The sequence below is a fragment of the Salvia hispanica genome, chromosome 2, assembly GCF_023119035.1.
Source record: "Salvia hispanica cultivar TCC Black 2014 chromosome 2, UniMelb_Shisp_WGS_1.0, whole genome shotgun sequence".
Classification (NCBI taxonomy): domain Eukaryota; kingdom Viridiplantae; phylum Streptophyta; class Magnoliopsida; order Lamiales; family Lamiaceae; genus Salvia; species Salvia hispanica.
In genome coordinates, this window is record NC_062966.1 from 28,224,161 (window position 1) to 28,248,826 (window position 24,666).

The 24,666-nt window shown below is 36.7% G+C and overlaps 4 protein-coding genes across 4 annotated transcripts; all 4 read left to right on the forward strand.

Moving 5' to 3' along the window:
- The first annotated feature begins 5,583 nt into the window (after positions 1–5,583).
- On the forward strand, positions 5,584–9,185 carry LOC125206692 (F-box protein At1g47340-like). Its single transcript, XM_048105932.1, has 3 exons — positions 5,584–5,805; positions 6,153–6,472; positions 8,588–9,185. The coding sequence occupies exons 1-3, from the start codon at positions 5,584–5,586 to the stop codon at positions 9,183–9,185; spliced, it is 1,140 nt and encodes a 379-aa protein (XP_047961889.1).
- Positions 9,186–12,056: 2,871 nt separating this feature from the next.
- Positions 12,057–12,932, forward strand: LOC125206693. Its single transcript, XM_048105933.1, has one exon. It carries the CDS (start codon positions 12,057–12,059, stop codon positions 12,930–12,932), a length of 876 nt encoding a protein of 291 aa, XP_047961890.1.
- Positions 12,933–14,342: 1,410 nt separating this feature from the next.
- Positions 14,343–15,458, forward strand: LOC125206695 (F-box protein CPR1-like). Its single transcript, XM_048105934.1, has 2 exons — positions 14,343–14,356; positions 14,723–15,458. Exons 1-2 carry the CDS (start codon positions 14,343–14,345, stop codon positions 15,456–15,458), a joined length of 750 nt encoding a protein of 249 aa, XP_047961891.1.
- Positions 15,459–22,638: 7,180 nt separating this feature from the next.
- Positions 22,639–23,736, forward strand: LOC125206696 (F-box protein At3g07870-like). Its single transcript, XM_048105935.1, has one exon. The coding sequence runs from the start codon at positions 22,639–22,641 to the stop codon at positions 23,734–23,736; it is 1,098 nt and encodes a 365-aa protein (XP_047961892.1).
- Positions 23,737–24,666: the final 930 nt, after the last annotated feature.

Here is a 24,666-nt window from a genome sequence, read left to right on the forward strand (position 1 = left end):
GGGAGTTGATAAACTCGTAGTTTAGCAAGTGTGTAGGATGTTTGAAAGTGCATAATTGAGTATTTTGTAGCACTTTACTTGAGTTTTCATCTATGATCCCTTATTTTAGTGTTTTGATGAGTTTGTCGAGTTTTTGTAGTCACAACAGGTGGAAACGGACGAAACTGGTACCAAAGCAGGAGGCCGGGCGTTTCACTACACTGATCGGGCGTTTTTATACTGCAGCCCGGGCGTTTGGCCTCCCAACCCGGGCGTATCCTCTGTGACCGGGCGTTTCTCCATGGAAAAACGCCCGGGCCGGGCGTTTTGCCCAAGCCGTGTGATAAGAAGAACGCCCGGTCGGGCGTTTTGCTACTCAAAAATCGCCCGGCCGGGCGAATTGCTCGTAACTGCTGAATTTCTTCTATTTTCGCCCCGGGTATAAATAGGACCTAGGGTTCGACTCCAGCACACTTTCCACACGCCCCAGAAGCAGTTTCCACGTTTTGAGAGCAGATTGAAGCGACAAAGAGTCCGATTCATCAACAAGTTTGAAGACGAAGACGATTTGCCCATTCAATTCACCCTTGGGAGTATCTTTATTAGTTTACTATGTTCAAATCTCTTTCTATGGATTTCTCTTGTGAATTTGCTTTGGATATGAGTAGCTAAATCTTTTGTAGAGTTTTGGTGAAGACTACAATGAATGCTTTTGATTAATTCAAGGACTTTTGATTACCTTTGCTCTTGTGATTTCTTTGTTTCGTTCTTGTGCCTTTTCAATTCAATTGCTTAGCTACCAATTGGGTTTGTTGTCCTAGTTTGAGTAATCGAGAGATACCCAATTAGGATTGATAAAAGAATGAACAACACCTAGATAATTTGCATTCGAGAGAAGGAATTCTAGAGTGAGGGCTTGAGCCTTTTGTTTTAAGGAGTTAATTATGACGTATTAGAAGGAGACTTCAATATTAATAATTAATCAACTGGTTAAGTGCACTCGAGAGAGGGCTTAGCCTAGACTAGCGGCTTTCCTAGTAATCCTAGAGACTTTAAATGGGTAATCGAAGTTGTTGAGTTGTTCACATCGTGTTCGTTGTAGTTGGATCCAAGACTCTACCTCGTTCTCTTACTTGAAACTCGTCTTTTGTTGCGTGCTTTTGTCTTGTTTATGTTAAATTGTTTTTCAAAATCAAAACCAACTCTTCCGGATTTTCTAGATAGTAGTCAAAATTGGTTCGTGGTACTTGAGCTGCACAATTTGTCTTCGTGGATACGATACTCATACTTGTTTATTGCTACACTAGCCCCGTACACTTGCGGGTATTTCTCGTGTTTAAAATAAATCGAGTCAGAAATTAATTGGATTTAAATAGTAAAAAAAGAACAAATACTATTGAGGAGAAGCCCTAATTACCACTTCAGAAAGCATACGCAGCTCTGCCGCGACTACCATATCTTCTTCAAGCAATAGTGATTCAATTCAATCCATCAATGGGGTGTGATTACTGTACAAATCTACCATTTCTTCTTCAAGCAGTGATTCAATCAATCAATCGCGCGACGTGATTTCTTCGCAAATCTACCATCAGAACTCACCACTAACATCCTCTCACGCCTCCCTCTCCGAAGCATTGCAATTTAGCAAATACGTTTGCAAACCATGGCACAATCTCCTCGGCTCTCTCGATTTCGCCAAATCCCTTCTTTCCGATTCCGAAACCCCTCATTTCCAAATAGTAGAGTTCCAAATATTTATTAAATTACACACATTGCACATATTCATTCACAACTCACGCATTCTTACACACACATTCACTTACTACACACATTCACACATTCTTGCACACTCTGCACACATTCACACACACACACACTGCACACACTCACACTCACACACACATTCGCACACGCTGCACACATGCACACTCATACACACATGTGGTATGTAGCAGTGGCGGATCCAAACTTTTTCAATTGGGTGTGCGACTTTCATGACAAATTAATACATAGTATATAACAAAAAAATATGTTTAAAATTATATCTAAAAATAATCTTCAATTTAAAATCACATATATTAAAATAAAAAATAATACTTTTATAGAATGGATGATTAACAAACAAAATAAATTAATATCTAAAACAGAAGATATCAAATTCATACAAACAAAATAAAATTTAAAATATAAAAGAAGTAGAATAAGTATGTAAAAGGAGTACAATGGTAAAAAAACATAAGCAATGATAAACATAAAAAGCAATAAAATTTAAAATATAAAAGAAGTAGAATAACACACACATTCACTTACTACACACATTCACACATTCTTACACACTCTGCACACATTCACACACACACTGCACACACTCACACTCACACACACATTCGCACACGCTGCACACATGCACACTCATACACACATGTGGTATGTAGCAGTGGCGGATCCAAACTTTTTCAATTGGGTGTGCGACTTTCATGATAAATTAATACATAGTATATAACAAAAAAATATGTTTAAAATTATATCTAAAAATAATCTTCAATTTAAAATCACATATATTAAAATAAAAAATAATACTTTTATAGAATGTATAATTTCATTTCGATGTTTTACCAAATACAATATTAATAACAAACAAAATAAATTAATATCTAAAACAGAAGATATCAAATTCATACAAACAAAATAAAATTTAAAATATAAAAGAAGTAGAATAAGTATGTAAAAGGAGTACAATGGTAAAAATACATAAGCAATGATAAACATAAAAAGTATAGTAAAAGAACTGCAATGATAAAAAGCAAAAAATAAATAAAACGTGGGGAAGAAGTAGAATGAGTATGTAAAAGGAGTACAATGGTAAAAAAACATAAGCAATGATAAAGATAAAAAGCAATAAAATTTAAAATATAAAAAAGTAGAATAAGTATGTAAAAGGAGTACAATGGTAAAAAAAACATAAGGAATGATAAACATAAAAAGTATAGTAAAAGAACTGCAATGATAAAAAGCAAAAAAAATAAACGTGGGGAAGAATCGAAGCCCTGCCTCCAAGTAGGAAAGAGACATTAGCAACCACTAGAACAATGCATATTTTGAAAGTTGTAACTCAATTAATATATATGAAGAGATATATTTGGGTACCCGTTGTTGTTATGAACTGGATCCGCCAGTGGTATGTAGTGTGTGTATTGTGGCAGGGACGGAACCAGAAATACAAATTAGCCAGTACTGAAATTTAATAAAATAATAATATTATTACAATATTAAAAATAATAATAATATAAAAAAAAATAGTTAATATACTACTATGTATATAATTCGATTTATTGTTTCGTTAAAATCAAAATATATCTATAAAGAGATGTTTAGAATCAAAACTAAAATAGTTGTTGTAAATTAGTTATTCATCTTTTAATTGATTCTACGTCATGAAAAAATTAAAATAATGAAATATATAAAATTGATTATTAAATCGATGAATATTGTGTGCATTGTACTTTAAATTTTAACATGAAACATTAAGTTTATGGTGAGGAGATTGATATTATTGTGCTTGCAAACTTTATATGCTTTTAAGATTTAAAATTTGGACAATTTGGTGACAAGTTTCCCACTCGTGGTTGAAAAAATGAAAATAAAATGAGAAAAAAAAAGTAAATTATAAAGAAAAGAACAAAATTGGTGAAAAAGAATTTCTCAGCTTGACAACGGTGTAAATGTTTACACTTGGGGTTGGTTAAAATTTAATACTACTAGAAAATAGTCCTAAAAATATGATATAAGTTAAGGCCCAACAACTAATAATACTACGTGATTTGAAGCCCAATTACAAATCATCTTCTTCCCTAAAATTTTATGCGCCGGTTACTGTAAGTATTTTGGATTCAATACTAGGGCGCCGGGGCACCAGCGCGGAGGGAGACCATAGGTGAGAGGTTTTTGGGACCGGCCAAGCCCCCGCTAGAGTGGTGGCTTAGCCGCTGGTGGTTCCGTCCCTGATTGTGAGTGGTATAGTCAATAGTGTGTGTAATGGCGGATCCAGACCCCGGAAATGGCTGGGGCGGAATTTAGTATTTTAAATATTAATAAATTTAATATTTAAATATTATATTTAATAGAATTATTTTTAATAATAAATTAAATAATATTATATAAATATTTAAGTAGCACTAGCTTTGTTAGTAAAATATAAACATGTACTATTAGCATGCAAATATGTATTATTCATTTTAAAATATAAAATTATTTTAATTATTATATGCATTCAAAACCATTGTAAATATTATATACAAAGTGATATAAGGACTGTAGTAAATATTCAGATTTTAAAAATATTTAAAATGTATATTTTGTTACATAGAGAATAAGATGCGTAGATCACAAATTATAAGTACTTTAGGACAAAAAAACTTTAACAAAAGATTAAAAATGATTTTAATTAATTAATAAATATAACAACATAATATATGCAAATTAGTAAAAGTTTAGATTTCATAAAGTATTTAAAGGTATAATTTTGATAATAAGAAGAAATATGAATTGGTAAAATAAAAAAAGTAAAGAATGTTAAACATATTGTTCTTGATGAGGGTTGAACCTTAAACCTCTTAGTTAAAATTCCAACAACCAAACCATTGGATTACTACATTTTATATATGAATTTTTGAAAACAAATATATTTCTACATTCCACGGAGGGGGCGGATATGCTATTTTTGGCTCGATTCAAAGGAAAGTTTAGGTTGTCCAAACGGCCGGGAGGGGGCAACTGCCGCCCTCTTGCCCCCTAGATCCGCCACGTAGTGAGTTATGTATGTGTGTGTGTATGTGTGCGTAGTATGTTTTTAATGAAGCTAGTGATCTTCATTATATCTTGAGATTATAATAGTTTTGTCGAAGATTACTTTAAATTTGAGGAATTGTTTCCTTATTTATTTATTTATATGTTGCTTTACTTTCCTTGAATAGACTTATTAGAAGTCCTATAAATAGCTTCTCTTTACACTCTTAGCTAGATATCTCGAAAAATAAAGTGTATATTATCGTATAAATAGTAGCCTTCAGTGAGGGGAATATTAGGCCTCTTCAAAGGATAGTATAGGGTTTCTTCGGAGTATTGTTCTTCTATTGAGTTTGGCTTTTCTCTATTTTCGTTATTTTTTTTTATCGAATTATCTTTACTCCATATCAACAGTTACAATGAGTGATGGTACCTACTCGCTCTTTAGAAGCATGCTCAGTTTGACATGCCATTGCGCGTGGAAAGGATTGGAGAAGGCCGCGTTGGAACTAACGCCAAGTTCAGTATCATAAACACGTTCGATGCTAGTGTTCGAGGTTCGTGCACCACACATTAATCACACACCAACAACACAGAGCCAACACAACCCTTACTTCCTCTTGCATCTGCGGAGGTACTGTGTTTGATTCCTTTTTCTACCAAATTTAAAAAATACAAAATTAATTGGATTTAAAAAAGCAAAAAAAGAATAAATAAGACTCCTACTGAGAAGAAACCCTAATTACCAATTCACAAAGCAAACGCAACTCTGCCGCAATTTTCATTTCTTCTTCTTCAAGCATTGATTCAAATCCATCAATGGGGAGGCGTGATTTCTTCATAAATCTACCATCAGTGCTCACCACCAACATCCTCTCACGCCTCCCTCTCCGAACCCTTGCAATCAGCAAATGCGTCTGCAAACCATGGCGCAATCTCCTCTGCTCTCTCGATTTCGCCAAATCCCTTCTTTCCGATTTCGAAACCCCTCCCGACCTTGCTTGCTTGACGCCGAATTATAGGTTGAGTTTTGGATTCTGTGTGAGTCAAATTAGTGGGCAATAATATAAGGTCGTGTGCATCAATCACGACGGATCTGCTCATCATGTGTACACCCTCGGGACGGGAGAATGGAGGCGCCTTGAAGCCGGCGCTGCTTCTGGTTTCGGATTCCGTTCAGACGGACAGATTGTGTGTAACGGAAACCTCCACTGGAACGTGTATGACTCCACTCGACCCTTGTTGATATGTGGTTTTGACGTTGAATTTTAGCATCTTCTCTGCTCCTCCTGCCACTGTTGAGCATCCATATGTGGAGTTGAGTGTTTTGAGGGACTGTCTGTGTGTTTCTTACGCGTGGAACGATAATATTCCTCTGGTCGATGAAGAAATACCGAGTCGAGGAATCTTGGACCTTTGAGTACAGGTTGAGTTATAATGGTTTTGATTTAAATTTTGGCGATTGCTATGGAATAGAGTCTGATTATCCTATCAAAGTTTTCAATGATGGTGACATTTTGATGTTGATGGTGACAAAACACATTGACTTCTACTACCAGAAGACGCGTCTCATCTACTACTCCAGCAAGACAGGTACTATTGAACAACTCGGTCTGGTTCATGAACATCTCGGTCCGATTGATGAATCACTCAGTACGATTGAGTATTCCAATAGGCTTACGGAACAACTCCGTAAGTTTGAGGAATTGTATGTGCGGAATCACCTTACCCATGCCATGATTTTCACTCCTGTCCTTCTCTCACTAAAGACTTTTGGAATTGAGAATGTAATCTCGGACTGAGTTGATATTAATGTACTTAAGTGTTTGTTTGTTGTCGTGTTGTGTCAACACAACCTAAATTTCTTATGAGTTTATGTTTGTGTTTGATTAATCGTGTCGCGCAATTATATATATCTTAATGGGGGTAATGTCTATAAATGGAAATGGACTGATTTTATGAGGATGTACCAAATATGAACTATTGTGGTCTATTGTCTATAATCTCACTCTAGTTTATATTGTTAAATCGCTTTGTTGTCTTAATTGTACGAGATGTGTTCGTGTTGAAGGTTTTCTTGTTGTGCGGTGCTCGGGTTTGACCATATCATGTTTTGTTATCATGTTGTGCTATTATATACGTAGTGGATTGATACTGTCTTTCTAAGTTATCGGACTCATTTTGTGGATGCACCAAAATAACAAAGATGAGTATAATTTTTATAAAGGAAGGATGTGTACATTAAGAAGCCCTTATCTTTGGTATTTCACCATGTTCAGTATTTTCTCTGTCCCTTACTTTATTAATTCTCTCTCTCATTTCTTTACAAATATTCTTATAAAAATCACCATATATCTCTTTCTTGTTTTTGTATTATTTATTCGTTCTTAACATTTTTATATTTGATTGGCTTTGCATTTGTACAAGATGTGTTTGTGCTGAATGTTTTAGGATTTATCCTTTTGATACTGTGTAGTTATCTTGTCTGACTACTAGGAGCATATATATTGTGGGGCACTGTCTATATATATGGAATAGACTCATTTTTGCTGGAGTGGTTCAAGTTTTGGTATTTCACCCAACATTTTAAAAATCAGACTGAACATTTAAATCTTCTTGAAAAGGAAAAATCAATTTTTTCGATCATGAAACGATCAATGGTTGACCCTAGTTGGCTTCAGTGATGTCCCAGAGGATAGGATTAAGGGGACGGAGAAGGGACGTGTTGTGAATTACATTAATTGTTTCAAGTTATAAGATCTAGTAACATTTTTAATTGTATGATTCTTTTGATAATGTACAAAAAAGTGCAACTCACTCATCAAATGTTAAGTTATTTATAGATCTTCACATAATTTTAATGACATATGGTATCATTGTCATACTTCAGTAAGTAAATGTAACGCAATCGGAAAAGCTCGATTGTGAGCTTGCTTAACATTTTGGGGTTGAGCATCGTGGCATTACCCAGTTCAATTACTATAGCCAGCTGCATCGTAGACATGATCAGGTTTAAGCCCAAACGAGACATAAGGAGCTCAATTGCTTGGTAACGGTGTTACTTGGTTAAGGGCCGCCGGCTTAACCCGTCGTCTCTTCACTTGCCTTTACCCTTTAGGCGCCCTCGTTCCAACGGAGGCAACGAAGACAGAGTTTAAAAATTGAGGTTAAAAGAAAATTCTCTGTTATTCACAATTTTAAATAATGATGTCTCCTTAGAATTAAGAGTGCAATTAATTTCGAAAATAAAGAAAATAATAATCCGTAGTATTTAATGTGAAGAAGCCCTAAATTCTAATATTTTTGCCGCTGCTACTCTTTCTTCTTCACTATAAGCATTCCATTTCTACCATCAATGGAGCGCAATTTCTTCCACCTCCGACATCCTCTCGCGCCTCCCTCTCCGAAGCATTGCGTTAAGCAAGTGTGTTTGCAAACCATGGCTCAATCTAATCGATTCCGACGATTTCGAATTCAAAACCCCACCCGCCCTAGCTCTCTTGCAGCAGATAAACTCTACTCGGTGCTCGATTTTCGAATTTGAAGACGAAGACGGAGCCGATCTAGAGATCCATGATCTTCATTAAATTCCGCTCACACATTTCGAAATTAGAGACGAAAAATCAGAACTACTGGTAGGTATGGCTGCAAATGGATTGCTTCTTATACACTCACAGGGAGGGTTTCCTCAAATTCCTCATTTTATATGCAATCCGATCACTCGTCAATATATCGAGCTCTGGTGCCCTGAGGAATACATTTTAGATGATGATGATGATGATGATGATGATGATGATGATGATGATGAATATGATATGCTTAGTTACGGATTTGGAATGAGCAAAAATAGCGGGCAATATAAGGTGCTCTGTACCGATGTAAACGCGAGTTCCGACTCTTATCGTCATGTATACACCCTTGGAACAGGAACATGGAGGCGCGTTGAGGCTGACGATGTTTCTGGTATCGGAATCTGTTCGGCTGGATACATTGTTTTTAATGGCATCCTCCATTGGATAGGAGGAGAAGATGATTTGGCTCTTACCTTATGGGTTTGTGGTTTCGATCTTGAAACCGAATGTTTTGACATCTTCTCTCCTCCTCCTCCTCCGCCTGTAGACGGACGTGGCCATCAAACCAGGGAGTTGTCTACTTTGAGGGACTGCCTCTGTTATTCGTACACATGGGAAGATGATATTGTCATCTGGTTGATGAAGGTCATATTGTACAAGATAAGTAGAAATGGTTTTGATATAGATTGGGATTTTGCAACTGATTGGAAATATATGGGTGTTACACCAATTAAACTTTTTAAGGATGGTGACATTTTGATGCTGCTGGACGAAAAGCGGCTCATCTACTACTCCAGCAAGACAAGAACTATTCAACAAGTCGGTATGTTAAATGATGCAAATGCATAGAATTACGTTAGTGCCATGATTTTCACTCCTAGCCTTTTCTCCCTCAAGAATTTCGCACTCGAGAATGTGATCTCATTTTAGTTAGTTTGTTTGTATGGAAGGTTTGTTTGTGGTGTAGTTTTTGGGTTATAAGTCTTCTTTGTTGTTTACTGTTCGGTTTGGCCTTACCGTTTCGACCCGAACACACTATATGTGGGGCCTGGCTACTATATATATTTTGGGATGTTGTATGTAATATTGTTGTCGCTACTGCACCTATAATATCTTTTGCGATTTTGCAAAATGGGAATCAATTAGCTGTCCGGGTTTGGTCTTGTTGTTTGATCCGACACACTGTTTGCGCGGGCCTAGGCTTAGCTAATATATATATTTTGCAATGTTGTCTACAATCTTGTTCTAATTCATAATGTTAGTCTACGTCTATGTTTTATCCCTGTCTGTTCATGTTCGTTTAGAATGTTTATTGTGTCAAGCCAACATGCACGATATGTCAGTCTTATCTAGTGTATATTTTAATGTGGGCTGTTTATTATTATCTTTTTCTAGTCTGTAATGTTTGTCCACATTTTGTGTTATCGGGTTGTGTCAACAAAAATGAAATAACATTGTTATCGCGTTCGTTTTCGTGATAAGACTTTTCTTATCTTGTCATCTACGGGCTGTTATAAAGGAAAGGCTCTTTAACACAAAATTAAAGAGTGAACAGAGAAAAACACATTATTTATCTAAATACATTATTTACTAAAAGGAGAAATGAATAGATTATTTTTCAAATACATTATTTATCCACCAAGTGTTGAGGATAAAACAATTTGTAGTATTCATTTCAACTTTCAAACAAGTGCTTTATGAGATGCAGTTGGTCATTCTCTATATATATGACCTTTTTCTCGTTTCCCTCACAATATAAGAGTATTCATTTAAAAAAGATGCTCATATCAACACTAATAAAAGCATCTAATGTAAAAAAAGAGCAAAACAAGAAAGATTAAATATATTTGCAAAAAGAGAAATGAATTGTAATAGGATAGTTTGAATACAAATACTATATCAACAATATAAGAGCATTTCCAAGGGGAAAAGGTACGTTAAATATATCTTCTTAAAAAGTACTCCATCCGTCCCGCTTCAACAGTCCCATTGATTTTCTGCACTCGTTTTGTAAAAATGATAATAAATAGTTAAAGTGGAGAAATAATAAAGTAAAAAAGAGAATAATGTAGATAAGACTCTTCTCTATATTATTCTCTTTTTTACTTTATTATTTCTCCACTTTAATTATTTATTATCATTTTTACAAAATGAGTGCAGAAAAGTCAATGGGACTGCTGAAGCGGGACGGGGGGAGTAATGGATTCCAAAGAAAGAAGATAAACTAAAAAGATAAACAAATAACTTTTTTATCTTTTGTATCAAGAAGAGGTAAAATAATTCTTAAAATGAAAAAGATGAAAGATGTATAATACCTCCTCAACTATTATTTCCATTGGACCATTAACTTTTATAGAAAAAGATAAATATAATAGTAATTTTTCCTTACCTCTTAATTTACCATTTTCCTTGGAAATGCTATAAGACTGGAAGATTATTAATCTTTTCAAACACAAAAAGTATTCATTTCAAAGTTCAACCAAATGCATTGTAGTAACTTAAAAGAAATGAGTTGGTTGGTCTTTCCCTTTTGACTGTTCTAGTTTCCAAGGGCTTACATCATGAGAATCACAATCACAATATATAAGCAGCTCTCTCTTCATCAGATTTTTTAAGCAGTGATTAAGTCCAAATCTGTGTCAAATAATTGAATGTGATTTGTTGGGAAATCTACCATCAGAAATCACCGCAGAAATCCTCTCTTGGCTCCCCATCCGAGGCATTGCAACCAGCAAGTGCGTTTGCAAACCTGGCTCAATCTGCTTGTCGAATTCTCACTAAAAAGTTTCGGAGTTGAAAAAGTGATCTCATTCTAGTGTATAATGTTAGTCAGCATTTTAGTTTTGTCGTTATCTAGTTATGCTTGTGTCTAAAGTTTCTTTATCGTTTGGTGTTAAGATTTAGCTTTATCATCTGACATATTCTATATGACTGACGAGGCTAGTATAAATGCTCTTTGTAATTATATCGTTCTAGTTGATAATGTCAATCTAAATCGTCTCCATGTTCGTTTGTAAGGTTTTCTTATCGTGTGTTGTTCGAGTTTGGCCTTATCATGTCGTCAGGCTTATATATATAATTGTTGGAAACTATAGTGGAACTAACAAAAATGAACTATGTAGTTAGAAACACTTGTCTTTCTGTTTTGAAAACTTGATCAGCTTACATCTGGTTCGATGGATAATGTGCTTGTTGTCTGATCTGATTCGGACATAAAAATTGTTGAATACCTGAATCGTTGAACTAAATAATTTAGCCTCTTAAATATAATTTTAAATTTTTGGATAAAAAGTAATTGAGGTATTTTTAGTGAAAAATGGCATATATATCAGAAAAAGGATTTCTAAATTAGAAAGCTCGTTCAAGTTGAAATAGTTCATATATTTTGTTAGTAGTATATAAGAAATGAAGAGAAGAAACCCTAATTCTTATTCACACAACGCAGCGGCCACTTCTTCTTTAGTCAATTTCCACCATTAATGGGGAGGCGTGATTTCTTCAGTAATCTACCATCGGAACTCATCACCAACATCCTCTCACGTCTCCCTCTCCGAAGCATTTCAATCAGCAAATGCGTCTGCAAACCATGGCTCAATCTCCTTCAATCCGATGATTTCGCCAAATCCAAAATCAAAACCCCTCCCGCCCTAGCTCAATTGATGTCCTTGACGAAGTCAACTCAGTGCACCGTTTTCAAATTCAAAGACGAAGACGAATCCGATGTTGAGAGCCACGCTCTTCGATTCCGCCCAATCACAGATTTCGAAATCCCTCTCGGAAACAAATTTGAAAGATGTCGAGATCAGGAGACTTAACGGATTGCTCCTTATACAGACGTTGGTAGAGCTTCGTATTTATGCATGCAATTCGATCACTCGTGAATATATTGACCTCTTTATCCCTGCTGAATACGTCTCGGCTTATTTGTTGAGTTTCGGATTTGGTGTGAGCGAAATAAGTGGGCAATATAAGATTGTCTGCGTTAACGCGGATGATGGAACGGGAACATGGAGGCGCGTTGAAGCTGGCGCCACTTCCAGTTTCATATTCTGTTTCCATGCTTATATTGAGTGTAACGGCAACCTCCATTGGACGGTGGAAGATTCTGCTGAAAACATGTCTATCTGTGCTTTTGATCTCGATACGGAACGTTTTAGCATCTTCTCTGCACCTGCAATAGATGGACTTACCGAAGATCGACATGCTATCGATTTCAGGTTTAATGTTTTGAGGGACTGCCTGTGTTTGTCCTATACATTGGACGATAAGGTTGTCATCTGGCAGATGAAGGAACACCGAGTCGTGGAATCTTGGACCATGATGTACCATATTAGTATTGATATTGATTGTGGTATTGATGATTGTCATTGGAAACTTATGAATGTTTATCCAATCAAACTTTTCGAAAACGGTGATGTGATCATGTTTTTGGAAGAGAAGTGCCTCATCTACTACTCCAGCAAGACGAGAAATCTTCGAGAAGTCTGTAGGCTTACGGAAGGAACTTCAGAGGATGACGAGGCATGTGCCATGATTTACACTTCTAGCCTTTTCTCACTCAAGAGTTTCGGGGTTGAGAATGTGATATCGTTCTAGTTTCATAATGTTAGTCCACATATTGTTTTGTTGTTGTATGGTTGTGTCTGTGTCGAAGGTTTCTTTATTATGTAGTGCATCGTGACGACCTGACAATGTTGATTTTAAGTTGACATATCTATTTGGGATTTGTGCCTCCATTTGTATGATTGTTCAAATTCTTTAGTTTACAATTTTATTCAAACTTCACAATCAAGAACAGTTCTAGCAGTTGTGCAGATGTTGGAAGGGATCATGGCCATTGAACGGCCCCGAGGCCTAAAGCTGATGTGGAGGGATCTGTTGGTAGCACCAGTGTCACTGAGTCTACATTCGCGATTTCAGTGCCGGTGCTCTCTTGATCCTTGTTGTTGTGTTTCGTCATTTGCCCCTGGGAGGCATGGCGAACGGGGAGCTACCTCGTTGCTGTTGACGTCGCAGGCAAAGTGAACAGATTTTCCTGTTGATTGACAACAGAGGGAAACAGAGAGAAATTGTTTTACTTTGATTAGGTAAAAACAGATTACACATTTGTTTCTTCTTTTTCTATTTTGTTGTGATGATTTCTTGATTATATTTTGTGTTTGTTATGGAATTGGGCTCGAAAAAGGTGATTTGGAAAAGGAATTGTAATTATTGTCTTATAGCTATATAAGACATGATTGGATCATAAAATTTTGGTTTTGTTTTTGAATTAGATTTGATGCCTGTTCGTCCAATCAAAGTTTTCAAAAATGGTGATGTTTTGATGTTTCTTAGCGAGAAGTACTTCATCTACTACTCCACAATAAGACAAGAACTATTCGACAAGTTGGTATGACTATAGGTGGACCTTCAATGTATGATGCTGCCCCTGCCATGGTTTACACTCCTAGCCTTTTCTCACTCAAGAATTTTGGAGTCGAGAATGTGATCTCGTTCTAGTTCATGATGTTCCTCTACTTATGTGTTTATATGGTCGTGTCTATGTTGAAGGTTTCTTTATTGTGTATTGTTAAGAGCAATGTTGATTCTGAGTTGAAACATCTATTTCTGATTTGTGCTTCCATTTGTGTGATTATTCAAATTCTTTAGTTTATAATTTCATTCAATCTTCATAACTAAATGAGGAGGCAGTTTTTGTGTGCTTTTGGCATATACAAGAGCAGCCATCGCAGCGGCGATTATTAAGAACTTCCTGGCCGTCGCTGCGGACAACCGGATGGTTGTAGTTCTCGTCCATGAAGCACAGCGAACGGGAAACTTTCTCGTTGCTGTTGACGTTGGTGACGAAGTGAACTGATTTTAGTATCTTGTAGATTGACCACATAGGAAAACAGAGGAAAAAATGTTTTCCTTTGATTAAGTCAAAACAGATTTACACAGTTGTATCTTGCTTTTTCTCTTTTATTTTGATGAATTCTTGATTTTAGTTTGTGTTTGTAATGGAATATGGTTGGGAAAAGGTAATTTGAAAAAGGAATTGTTAAACAAGTTCTTGAGTCACATGGATTCTTAAAAACATTCAACTATCATTGTACACTCATTTTGTCACTATAGATGTTATTCATTCTCCTATTTCATGAAGTTCCCATCTTTATGTGGCTCAAACCTCTCTCACTTAGCTCTATTAATGCCGATCGAGCATAGAGTGGTGTGCGGCTGAGCATAAATACTTAATCGAGAGACCGCCTAGCCATCGCCGAGCGCCTCTCGGCCAACCCCAATAGGTTCCCAGCTGACTGCCGAACCGCACGGCGGTGGCTGGCCCGTCTATTGCTATTGCTTCTTCTTCAGTCAGAGTTAGTTAAACCTGTAACCCCTATTTACAGATGCAATCCTCTCACTCGTCAATATATCGAGCTCTGCTGCCCTGATGAATACATCTCAGATGATTTTATGTTGAGTTTGGGATTTGGTGTGAGCGAAATAAGTGGGCAATATAAGGTAATTTGTATCAATGCGGGCGCTGGCTCCGACTCTCATTTTGTATACACCCTCGGAACAGGAACATGGAGGCGCGTTGAAGCCGGTGCTGCTTCTGGCTTCAGATTCTATTTAGATGGACACGTTGTGTGTAACGGCAATCTCCATGATTTGGTTCGACCGTCTTTGCGGATTTGTGGTTTTGATGTTGAAACAGAATGTTTTAGCATCTTCTCTGCTCCTACTATTGGTGACGATGGACCTTTTCTAACTGTGGATGATGTGTGTGATGTGGAGTTGAGTGTTTTGAGGGACTGCCTGTGTTTTTCTTACACGTGGGAAGATGAAATTGTTGTATGGTTGATGAAGGAATATAGAGTCAATGAATCTTGGACCATCGAATACAAGTTGGGTACTTTGGAGGAAAAGGCGGTTTATCCTATCAAACTTTTCAAAGATGGTGACTTTTTGATGTTGTTAAACATGCAACTCATCTACCACTCCAACAAGACAAAATCTACTCAAGAAGTCGGGATATTTAAGGGTCTTGCTTCGACGGATTACTATACCTGTGTCAAGATTTTCACTCCTAGCCTTTTCTCACTCAAGAGTTTTGGAATTGAAAATGTGATCTCGTATTAGTCTACATTTATGTGTTCGTGTGAAGTTTCTTTGTCGTGTAGGGATTAGGTTCTAAGGTTCATTTGCTATGTAGTGTTCGGGTACGGCCTTATCATGTCGACCAGATTTTTGCATACAATAATATTTAAAAATGAATAATATTTAAATGTATGCAATATTAATTTACTTAAAAAGTAAATAAACAGATATAAATATGGTTGATAAGAACCCTAATTCTTAATTCACAAAATATACGCAGCTACTTCTCAATAATGGAGCTTGACTACTTCACAAATCTACCATCAGAAATCCTGACACGCCTCTCTATCCGAAGCCTTCCAATCAGCAAATCCGTTTGCAAATCATGGCGCGATCTGTTCGATTTTGTCAAATCCAAAATCAAAACCCCACCCGCCCTAGTTCGATTTAATTACTGGGGGAGTAACTCAACTCGTTAACTGATAGAATATGCCTGAAAACTTCAAGGAACTGAGCCCACGGACTATCGTGATGGAAACTGTCGCCAGAAGAGCAATTTTTTCAGTGCTGAGGTCTTTGCCGGGATGCAGAAGAGTGTGAAGACTATCTCCAACCGGTGGGTGTGAACTGGTAAGCAACAAAAATGGGGACGAGTGGAGATGGTGATATCAATCATCATGCATGGAAATGATGGAGATTGGATGTCAAGTGATTGCAAGTCACCATGGTGATTATGTCCAAATTAGGTCTCTCACATTTTCTTTTAAAAAAATTTGGTCCTATACCTTTTGGATCCAAATATATGTTTTGGTCCATAATTAGCATTTTTGTTAAAAATTTATTAGTCAAACGTGGTATGACAAAATTAGATATTTAATTATGAATCTAATTAGGCCTAATTAATTTAAGTTATAAAATCATCACAAATGTAAATGATCAAATTTGGACTTTAGTCTTGTAGTTATGCACGATCTTTCTTTCAACTAAATTAAATTAAGATTTTATGAAATTTGAATTAATTAGAAATTGATTTAACCATAGTGCAAATTCGGTAGGATTATTACCTTCCACACCCCGACATATTCCATAAGGGAATTTGATGAATGTATCCTAGGAAGTAGATCATAGTTATTGGGCGTTATTCACAAAACATACACACATCCGCTGCTTCCACTTGTTTTTTCTTCTTCAGTGTGTTTGAGAAGTGCTTAGTCTAATCCTCTCACTGCTCCCTATCCGTAGCGTTGCCATCAGCAAATGCGTTTGCAAATCATGGCTCAATCTACTCGAGTCCGTTGATTTTGTCAAATCCCATCTTTCCCAAGTGGAAACCCCACCCGCCCTAGCTTGGTTGATGCCGATGGAGATGAAGTCAACTCGGTGCACAATTTTGGAATTTGTAGACAAAGACGAAGCCGATGTGGAGCACCATGTTCTTCACTACCATCCGCTCACATCATATTTTATCCCTCACAATTCATTAATAAGAGGTATCCACTCATAGATTGCTTCTTCTACGCTCATATGACAATAATCCTATTAAGATATGTAATCATGTCACTCGTGAATATATCGAGCTCTGCTATCCCAAGCAATACAAGTTCACAATCATATTTCAATATTCATCACATTCGCCAATCGCCATCATGCCTCATGGTTAAACAAAAGCAATTATATTCCCATAGTGTCTCCAATTCATATCTTCACAACATTTTCCAAAAGTCATAGCATTTACTTCAGATTTCCCATAATCAAAACCGCAATCAGACTTGGCTTTATTGTGTCGTTGCCATGCATTATTTGACGGGCCTAGCTAGTATATATTGTGGGATGCTTTTTATAACCTTGTTCTAGTTCATAATATTAATCTACATTTGTAGTTTTGCTATTATCTAATCGAGTCAACGTGAATCTCTTGATGCCATCTCACACCTGCTTATTGCATCGAGTGGTGGTGGATACGCAGCTGTATACTGTGCTTGTGGCTGAGCCAGGAATTCAACTTAAAAGAGCAAAATTATTCATGAGACAATTTGGATAATAGATTCGAATACTTTTGCATAATTTGAAGAGTCATTCTGACCATTGATCGCATATACAAAATAAATATAAAACATAAAATAATAGATTTATTATACTCCTTCCGTTCCAACCAAATTGAGTTGTATTTCTTTTTGGAATATCCCAGCCAAATTGAGTCGTAATCCTTTTTTGGAATATCTCAGCCAAATTAAGTCATAAAACGACACTCTTAGAAAGAAGGAAAGACAATATTTACTAAGATATAAAAAGGATTCAGAAGCTTTAATTAACAACTTTAAAAATAAATTATATTCAAAATGTATAATATATTATTTGACTTAAAAATGTAAATAAACAGATATAAATTGTGTTGATAAGAACCCTAATACTTGATTCACAAATATACGCAGCTACTTCTCAATAATGGAGCTTGACTACTTCACAAATCTACCAACAGAAATCACCACCGAAATCCTGTCACGCCTCACTATGAGAAGCCTTGCAATCAGCAAATCCGTTTGCAAAGCATGGCGCGATCTGTTCGATTTCGTCAAATCCAAAATCAAAACCCCAACCACCCTAGTTCGAATTTACCAGGGTAATAACTCAACTCGGTGCAAGATTAGCGAAATTGAAGACGAAGACGAAGTTGATGTGGAGAAGAACAGAGATTTGGTGATCCCTCACGGAAGAAGCACAGGAAGTATGGTAGGTTCCACTGCTAATGGATTGATTCTTCTGTACTCGTAATCTACACAAGGTATTCCTCTTTGCATATTCAATCTGATCACTCATGAATATACCAAGCTCAGTTACCCTGAGTACAACCCGACTTGTGTGCTGCAATTTGGATTCGGTGTGAGCAAAATCAGTGGGCAATATAAGATGGTCAATGCGGCCGCTTGGTCCAACTCTCTTTATGTATACTCCCTCGGAACAAGAATATGGAGGCGCGTTAAGGCCAGAGCTGCTTTTGCTTTCAGTCTCCTGGGTGTACCCATTTTATGTAATGACAACCTCCATTGGATAGCGTATGATTGGAGGAATCGCATATGGAAAGTTTGTGGTTTTGACATTGAAACAGAATGCTTTAGCATCTTCTCTCTTCCTCCTATTCCCATTAGATATGGAAATTGTTTGTTTTGAGGGACTGCCTGTGTTATTCTGACCACACACACAAAAACAATGAAATTATCATCTGGATGATGAAGGAATACCAAGACGATGAATCTTGGACCATAGAGTACAAGATGAGTACTACTGGTTTAGATTTATCTATTCTTAATCAATATATATCTGTTGAAGCACTTAAACTTTTTAAAAATGGTGATGTTTTGATGTTGCTAGACAGTTTTATTCTAGTCTACTACTCCAACAAGACAAGAAATCTTCAAGAAGTTAATGTGTTGAAGGATGCAGATGCAAAGAAGGGTTATGCCTTGATTTTCAATCCTAGCTTTCTCCCACTCAAGAGTTTGGGATTCGAGAATGTGATCTCGTTTTAGTCCATAATATTAGTCTACATTTATGTGTTTTCGTCGAAAGTTTGTTTCTCTTTTAGTATTCGGGTTTGGCTTTGTCGTGTCGAATAGAAACTGTAGTTCAAAGTTTTCATTCAAATGAATTTATTGTGATATTATACACATAGTTGTTACAATAGTGGAATTGTGAGACTTCAGATATTATACATATCTGATGAGAGCTTTGTAGAGAGGCCGGTTGGGTTTTCCTGCATCGAGGGGATATTCTTCTCCAGAAACTTCTGCGTAATTTTTGGGTTGACGAAGCATGGGTTCATGCCTGGTTGCCGTGAACAGCAATTTTATGCGTTTAAATGCAAATAATTATATATAGAAATTAATTATTGTTTACCACTGCCTCTCTTCTCCTTTCACGATTGATAGTAACCGATTCTCTTGACCGCATGAAATTAGTTTTCATTGAAAGATTCTTCTGATAATGTGCTAGAATGTAAAAAAAAATTGCAACTTATTCGTCAATTGTTAGTTTACTTATATATCTTGGTCGTCCAATCGTTTAAAGAATGTTAACTAATCTTCCATATGTGTATTTATCTATACGTAAATTTTCATGACATATGGTATCATTGACCTAATTGAGTATGTAAATGTTACGCGATCGGCAAAGTTCATTCATAGAACATCATTAGCTTTAAGCTTTAATGTTTCTGTTTTCCTTATTTGCAAACGAACGATAAGAATAAAAAATTCCAAATTTACAACTAAGTATTGAGCATTGAACTATTAATTGATTCAAGATGCTCGATCGTGCTTACCGACCATTGAGGGGTCGAGTATGCTCGATCAAGCGTTTAATCATCGAACTAACATTGTCCGTTTTTTGATGCATTATGCTCGATTGTGTGCTTGCTTAGCATTTTGAGCGTCGTGCTTTCAAGCATTGCCTAAACGAGACATAAGGAGCTCAATTGCCCGCCGTCTCGTTGGTTGCCTTTAACCATGGCGCCCTTGTTCCAACATGGCAGCGAAACCTGAATTTTTCTGCATTTTTCAGAATTTAAAAATAACGATGTCTTTTTAAATTAAGAGTACAAAATAGTTAATTTCGAAAATAAGGAAAACAATAGTAATACTCCCTCTGACGATTGCAAACCATGGCCCAATCTGATCGATTCCGACGATTTCGAATTCAAAACCCCAGCCGCTCTAGCTCTCTTAACGCAGATGAGCTCAACTCGGTGCTCATTTTTCGAAATTGAAGACGAAGACGGAGCCGATCTAGATATCCACGATCTTCACTACATTCTGCTCACACATTTCGAAATTAGAGACCAAAATTCAGTAACACTAGGTATGGCTGCAAATGGATTGCTTCTTCTATACTCAAAGTTAGGGTTTGCTCAAATTCCTCTTTTTATATGCAATCCGATCACTCGTCAATATATCGAGCTCTGGGCCCTGAGGAATACTCCCTTCGTCCACGATTAAGAGTCCCATTTCTAAATGGCGCGGGTTTTAAGAAATGTTAAGAAAAGTGGGTGGAAGAAAGTTAGTGGAATAGGGGTCCCACTTGTATATATTAGTTTTAAATGATATGTAAGTGGAATGAGTTAGTGGAATGTGAGGTCTCTTTACCATTTATGGTAATTATGAACCGGGACTCTATTCGTGGACGGACCAAAATGGAAAAACGGGACTCTTATTCGTGGACGGAGGGGGTACATCTTAGAACATGATGATGATGATGATGATGATGATGATGATGTATATGATGTGCTTAGTTATGGATTTGGAATGAGCAAAATTAGCGGGCAATATAAGGTGCTCTGTGTCAATGTAGAGGCGATATCCGACTCTTGTCATCATGTATACACCCTTGGAACATGAACATGGAACCGCGTTGAAGCTTGCGCTACTTCTTGTCTCCGAATCTATGGAGGTGGATACATTGTTTATAATGGCATCCTCCATTGGATAGGAGGAGAACATGATTTGGCTCATACCTTATGGGTTTGTGGTTTTAATCTTGAAAACGAATGTTTTGGCATCTTCTCTCCTCCTCCGCCTGTAGATGATGGACGTGGCTATCTAACCGGGGAGTTGTCTGTGTTATTCATAGGCATGGGAAGATGATATTGTCATTTGGTTGATGAAGGAATACCAGGTCGAGGAATCTAGGACCATATTGCACAAGATAAGTAGTAATGTTTCTAATTTAAGTTGGGCTTCTAGATTTGATTGGAATTATATGTGTGTTGAACTAATTAAACTATTCAAAGATGGCGACATTTTGATGTTGCTGGACGATAATCAGTTCGGCTACTACTCCAACAAGACAAGAACTGTTCAACAAGTTGGTGTTCAACAAGTTGGTATGTATAAGGATGCCGCTGGGAAGGATTACGCTAGTGCCTTGATTTTCATTCCTAGCCTTTTCTCACTCAAGAATTTCAGATTTGAAAACTTGATCTCTATTTAGTTAGTCTACATTTGTGTGTTTGTGTGGAAGGTTTGTTTGTGGACTTGTGGTGTAGTTTTTGGGTTTTAATGCTTCTTTGTCGTCTAGTGTTCGGGTTCGGTTTTTGGGTCAGGCTTAGCTAGTGTTTATATTTACGTGGGCTCTTGATTATTATCTCGTTCTAGTCAGTAAGGTTAATCTACCTTTTTTGATATCAGGTAGTGTCAACAAAAATTAAATCACATTGTTATCGTGTTTGGTTTCGTGCTCAGACTTTTCTTATCTTTTCATCTACGGGTTTATTTTGAAGGGAAAGCTCTTTAACACAAAATTAAGTGAACAGAGAAGAACACAAGATAAAAACTACAATTAAACCTTTAAGAAGAACAACTCCGAAGAAGCTTATTTTTGTTTTAAGAGATGTCAAGCTCTTTTAAATAGGAAATGTTTATGGGAGGCAATTCTAACCTAGGAAAGTAAATTAACTAAAAACTTATCATCGGTATGTTTAAGGATGCAGTTGTGGGTTTCCTTTACGGCCCCTGATTTCACTCCTAGCCTTTTTTCTCACTCATGAATTTTGAATTCGAGGATGTGATATTGTTTTAGTTCATAATTTTGCACACATGTGTGGTAGGTTTCGAATTCGAGGATCTACCAGATAAGGTAGCAGGGACTGTGATATCAATCAGCATCACCATGCTTGGTAAGGATGAAGATTGGATGTCAAGTGATTGCAGGCCTGTAGGCTTAATTATTGATATGCATGATCTTTTCTATCATTTAAATTAAGTAAAGATAGGATTTTATGAGATTTGAATAAATAAGGATTGATTTGAATTATATAGAGCTAATTTGGAGCGATTATTACTTTCTACACTCCTATATACCGCCCTATAGGAACGTGCCATGTGGACTAGATGGCTCGCCATCTTTCTCTCCACAAGATGACACAGGATTTTTCGGCTCGCCGTTGGATCATCTCAGCGAGAGGAGCTCAAGACGGGCGACGAGCTGAGTTGCTAATGCTCTAAGGTGACTTAGATTTTACTATAAAAAGAGAAAAAAAAATAGATTATTTAAATGTATTTTATGTCTATGTAATATATTTAAATGTATTTTAAATTATATATAATGTAGATTAATTTTCAAGTCAAGTTAAAACCCTAATTAATTCTTAATCACAAAATACACGCCTCTAATTTCTTCTTCATCATAAGTGTGTTTAAGCAGTTTATTCAGTCCAAATCTGCGTCCATTAATGGAGGTTGATTACTTCACAAATCTACCATCAGAAATTACCACTGAAATCCTGTCACGCCTCTCTATCCGAAGCCTTGCAATCAGCAAATCTGTTTGCAAATCATGGCGCGATCTGTTCGATGTTGTCAAATCCAAAATCAAAACCCCACCCGCCCTAGTTCTATTTTACCGGGGGCAGGACTCAACCCGGTGTAAGATTATCGAAATTGAAGACGAAGACGAAGACGAAGCCGATCTTGAGAGCCACGATCTTTACTACCATCCGCTCACAGATTTGGTGATCCCTCACAGAAGCACAGGATTAATTCAGTGTGTCACTGCTAATGCGTTGCTTCTTTTCTACTCACCTTTACTGAGAGGTATTTACATATGTAATCTGATCAATCGTGAATATACTGAGCTCAGTTACCCTGATGACTACACTCCGTATCAGTCGTTGCAATTTGGATTCGGTGTGAGCAAAATAAGTAGGAAATATAAGGTAATTTGGATTAATTCGGACTTTCATTGTGTATACACCCTCGGAAGAGGAACATGGAGGCGCGTTGAAGCCGATCCTGCTTCTGTTTACAGTCTTCTTGGTCGAGCTATTTCATGTAATCACAACCTCCATTGGACAGCATATGATTCGAGGAATAATATATGGACATTTTGTAGTTTTGATGTTGAAACAGAATGTTTTGACATTTTCTCTTATCCTCCTACGGGAGATAGATCAGGGAGTTTATCTGTTTTGAGGGATTGCTTGTGTTATTCTTATTATGCACGCAATAATGAAATTGTCATTTGGATGATGAAGGAATATCAAGTCGATGAATCTTGGACCGTAGAGTACAAGATGAGCACTGCTGGTTTAGATATATCTAATTTTAATACGCGATATATGCATGTGGCTGCAATTAAACTTTTCAAAGATGGTGATGTTTTGATGATGCTAGACCATTCTATTTTAGTCTACTACTCCAACAAAACAAGAACACTTCGACGAGTCAATATGTTGAAGGATGCAGATGCAAAGAAGGGTTATGCCCAGATTTTCAATCCTAGCCTTCTTTCACTTAAGAGTTTGGGTCTCAAGAATGTGATCTTGTTTTAGTCCATAATCTTAGTCTAAATTTATGTGTTTTTGTCGAATGTTTGTTTGTTTTTTAGTATTGGGGTTTGGCCTTATCGTGTCAAATAGAAATTGTTGTTTAAAGTTTTCATTCGAATGAATTTATCGTGTCAGGGTAGTGTATATATTAATGTAGGCTGTTGATTATTATCTCGTTCTAGTCTAATGTTAATCTACGATTTGTATTATCGGTCGTGTCAACAAAAAATAAATCACATTTTAATCATGTTCGTTTTTGTGGAAAGACTTTTCTTATCTTGTCATACGTGGGTTTGTCATGAAGGAAAGGCTCTTCAACACAAAATTAGAGTGAACAGCGAAAAACACAAGAAAAAAACTGCAATTAAAACTTACACAAGAACAATCCTCCGAAGAAGCTTATTGTTGTTTTAAGAGATGTCAAGCTCTTCTAAATATGAAATGTTTATAGGAAGCCACTCTAACTTAGGAAAGTAAAGTAACTAAAAACTAAACAGGGAAACAAACCCTCTAATATGAAAAGTAATGTAGGATTTTATGAGACTTGAATAAATAAGGACTGATTTGAATTATATAGAGAAAATATTGTGGGTTTATTACTTTCTACACTCTTACACACCGTCTCCATAGGGACAAGATGGCTCGCCATCTTTCTCTCCGCCAATTAAGAGCATCCGCATCGCCATCTCGATGCAGGCTCGGACTCGTCTCGGCGAGACGAGCCAGCATCGAGAATAGCGATGCAGTCCTCTCGTCGGGTCACGTGTCCCTCCGCCTTGATGAAGCTGGCAAGCCAGCTCGCCACGCGCCAGCGCCATGTGGCGAGCTCTTGCGTGAAGCGTGGCCCGCAGGGCGTCGTCATGCTGATGCAATAAATAACTTTTTTTAAAAAAAATCGATTTTCCGAGAAATATAATTTAAAAATTAAAATTT

Bases quoted from the DNA above. Each gene is read 5' to 3' on its own strand.
- LOC125206692 (XM_048105932.1), top strand. From the start codon at position 5,584: ATGGGGAGGCGTGATTTCTTCATAAATCTACCATCAGTGCTCACCACC. The intron at 5,806-6,152 runs GTGAGTCAAATT...TGGTCGATGAAG, and splicing joins GGTTGAGTTTTGGATTCTGT to AAATACCGAGTCGAGGAATC. The intron at 6,473-8,587 runs GTATGTGCGGAA...TGATATGCTTAG, and splicing joins CTCCGTAAGTTTGAGGAATT to TTACGGATTTGGAATGAGCA.
- LOC125206693 (XM_048105933.1), top strand. From the start codon at position 12,057: ATGTTGAGAGCCACGCTCTTCGATTCCGCCCAATCACAGATTTCGAAA.
- LOC125206696 (XM_048105935.1), top strand. From the start codon at position 22,639: ATGGAGGTTGATTACTTCACAAATCTACCATCAGAAATTACCACTGAA.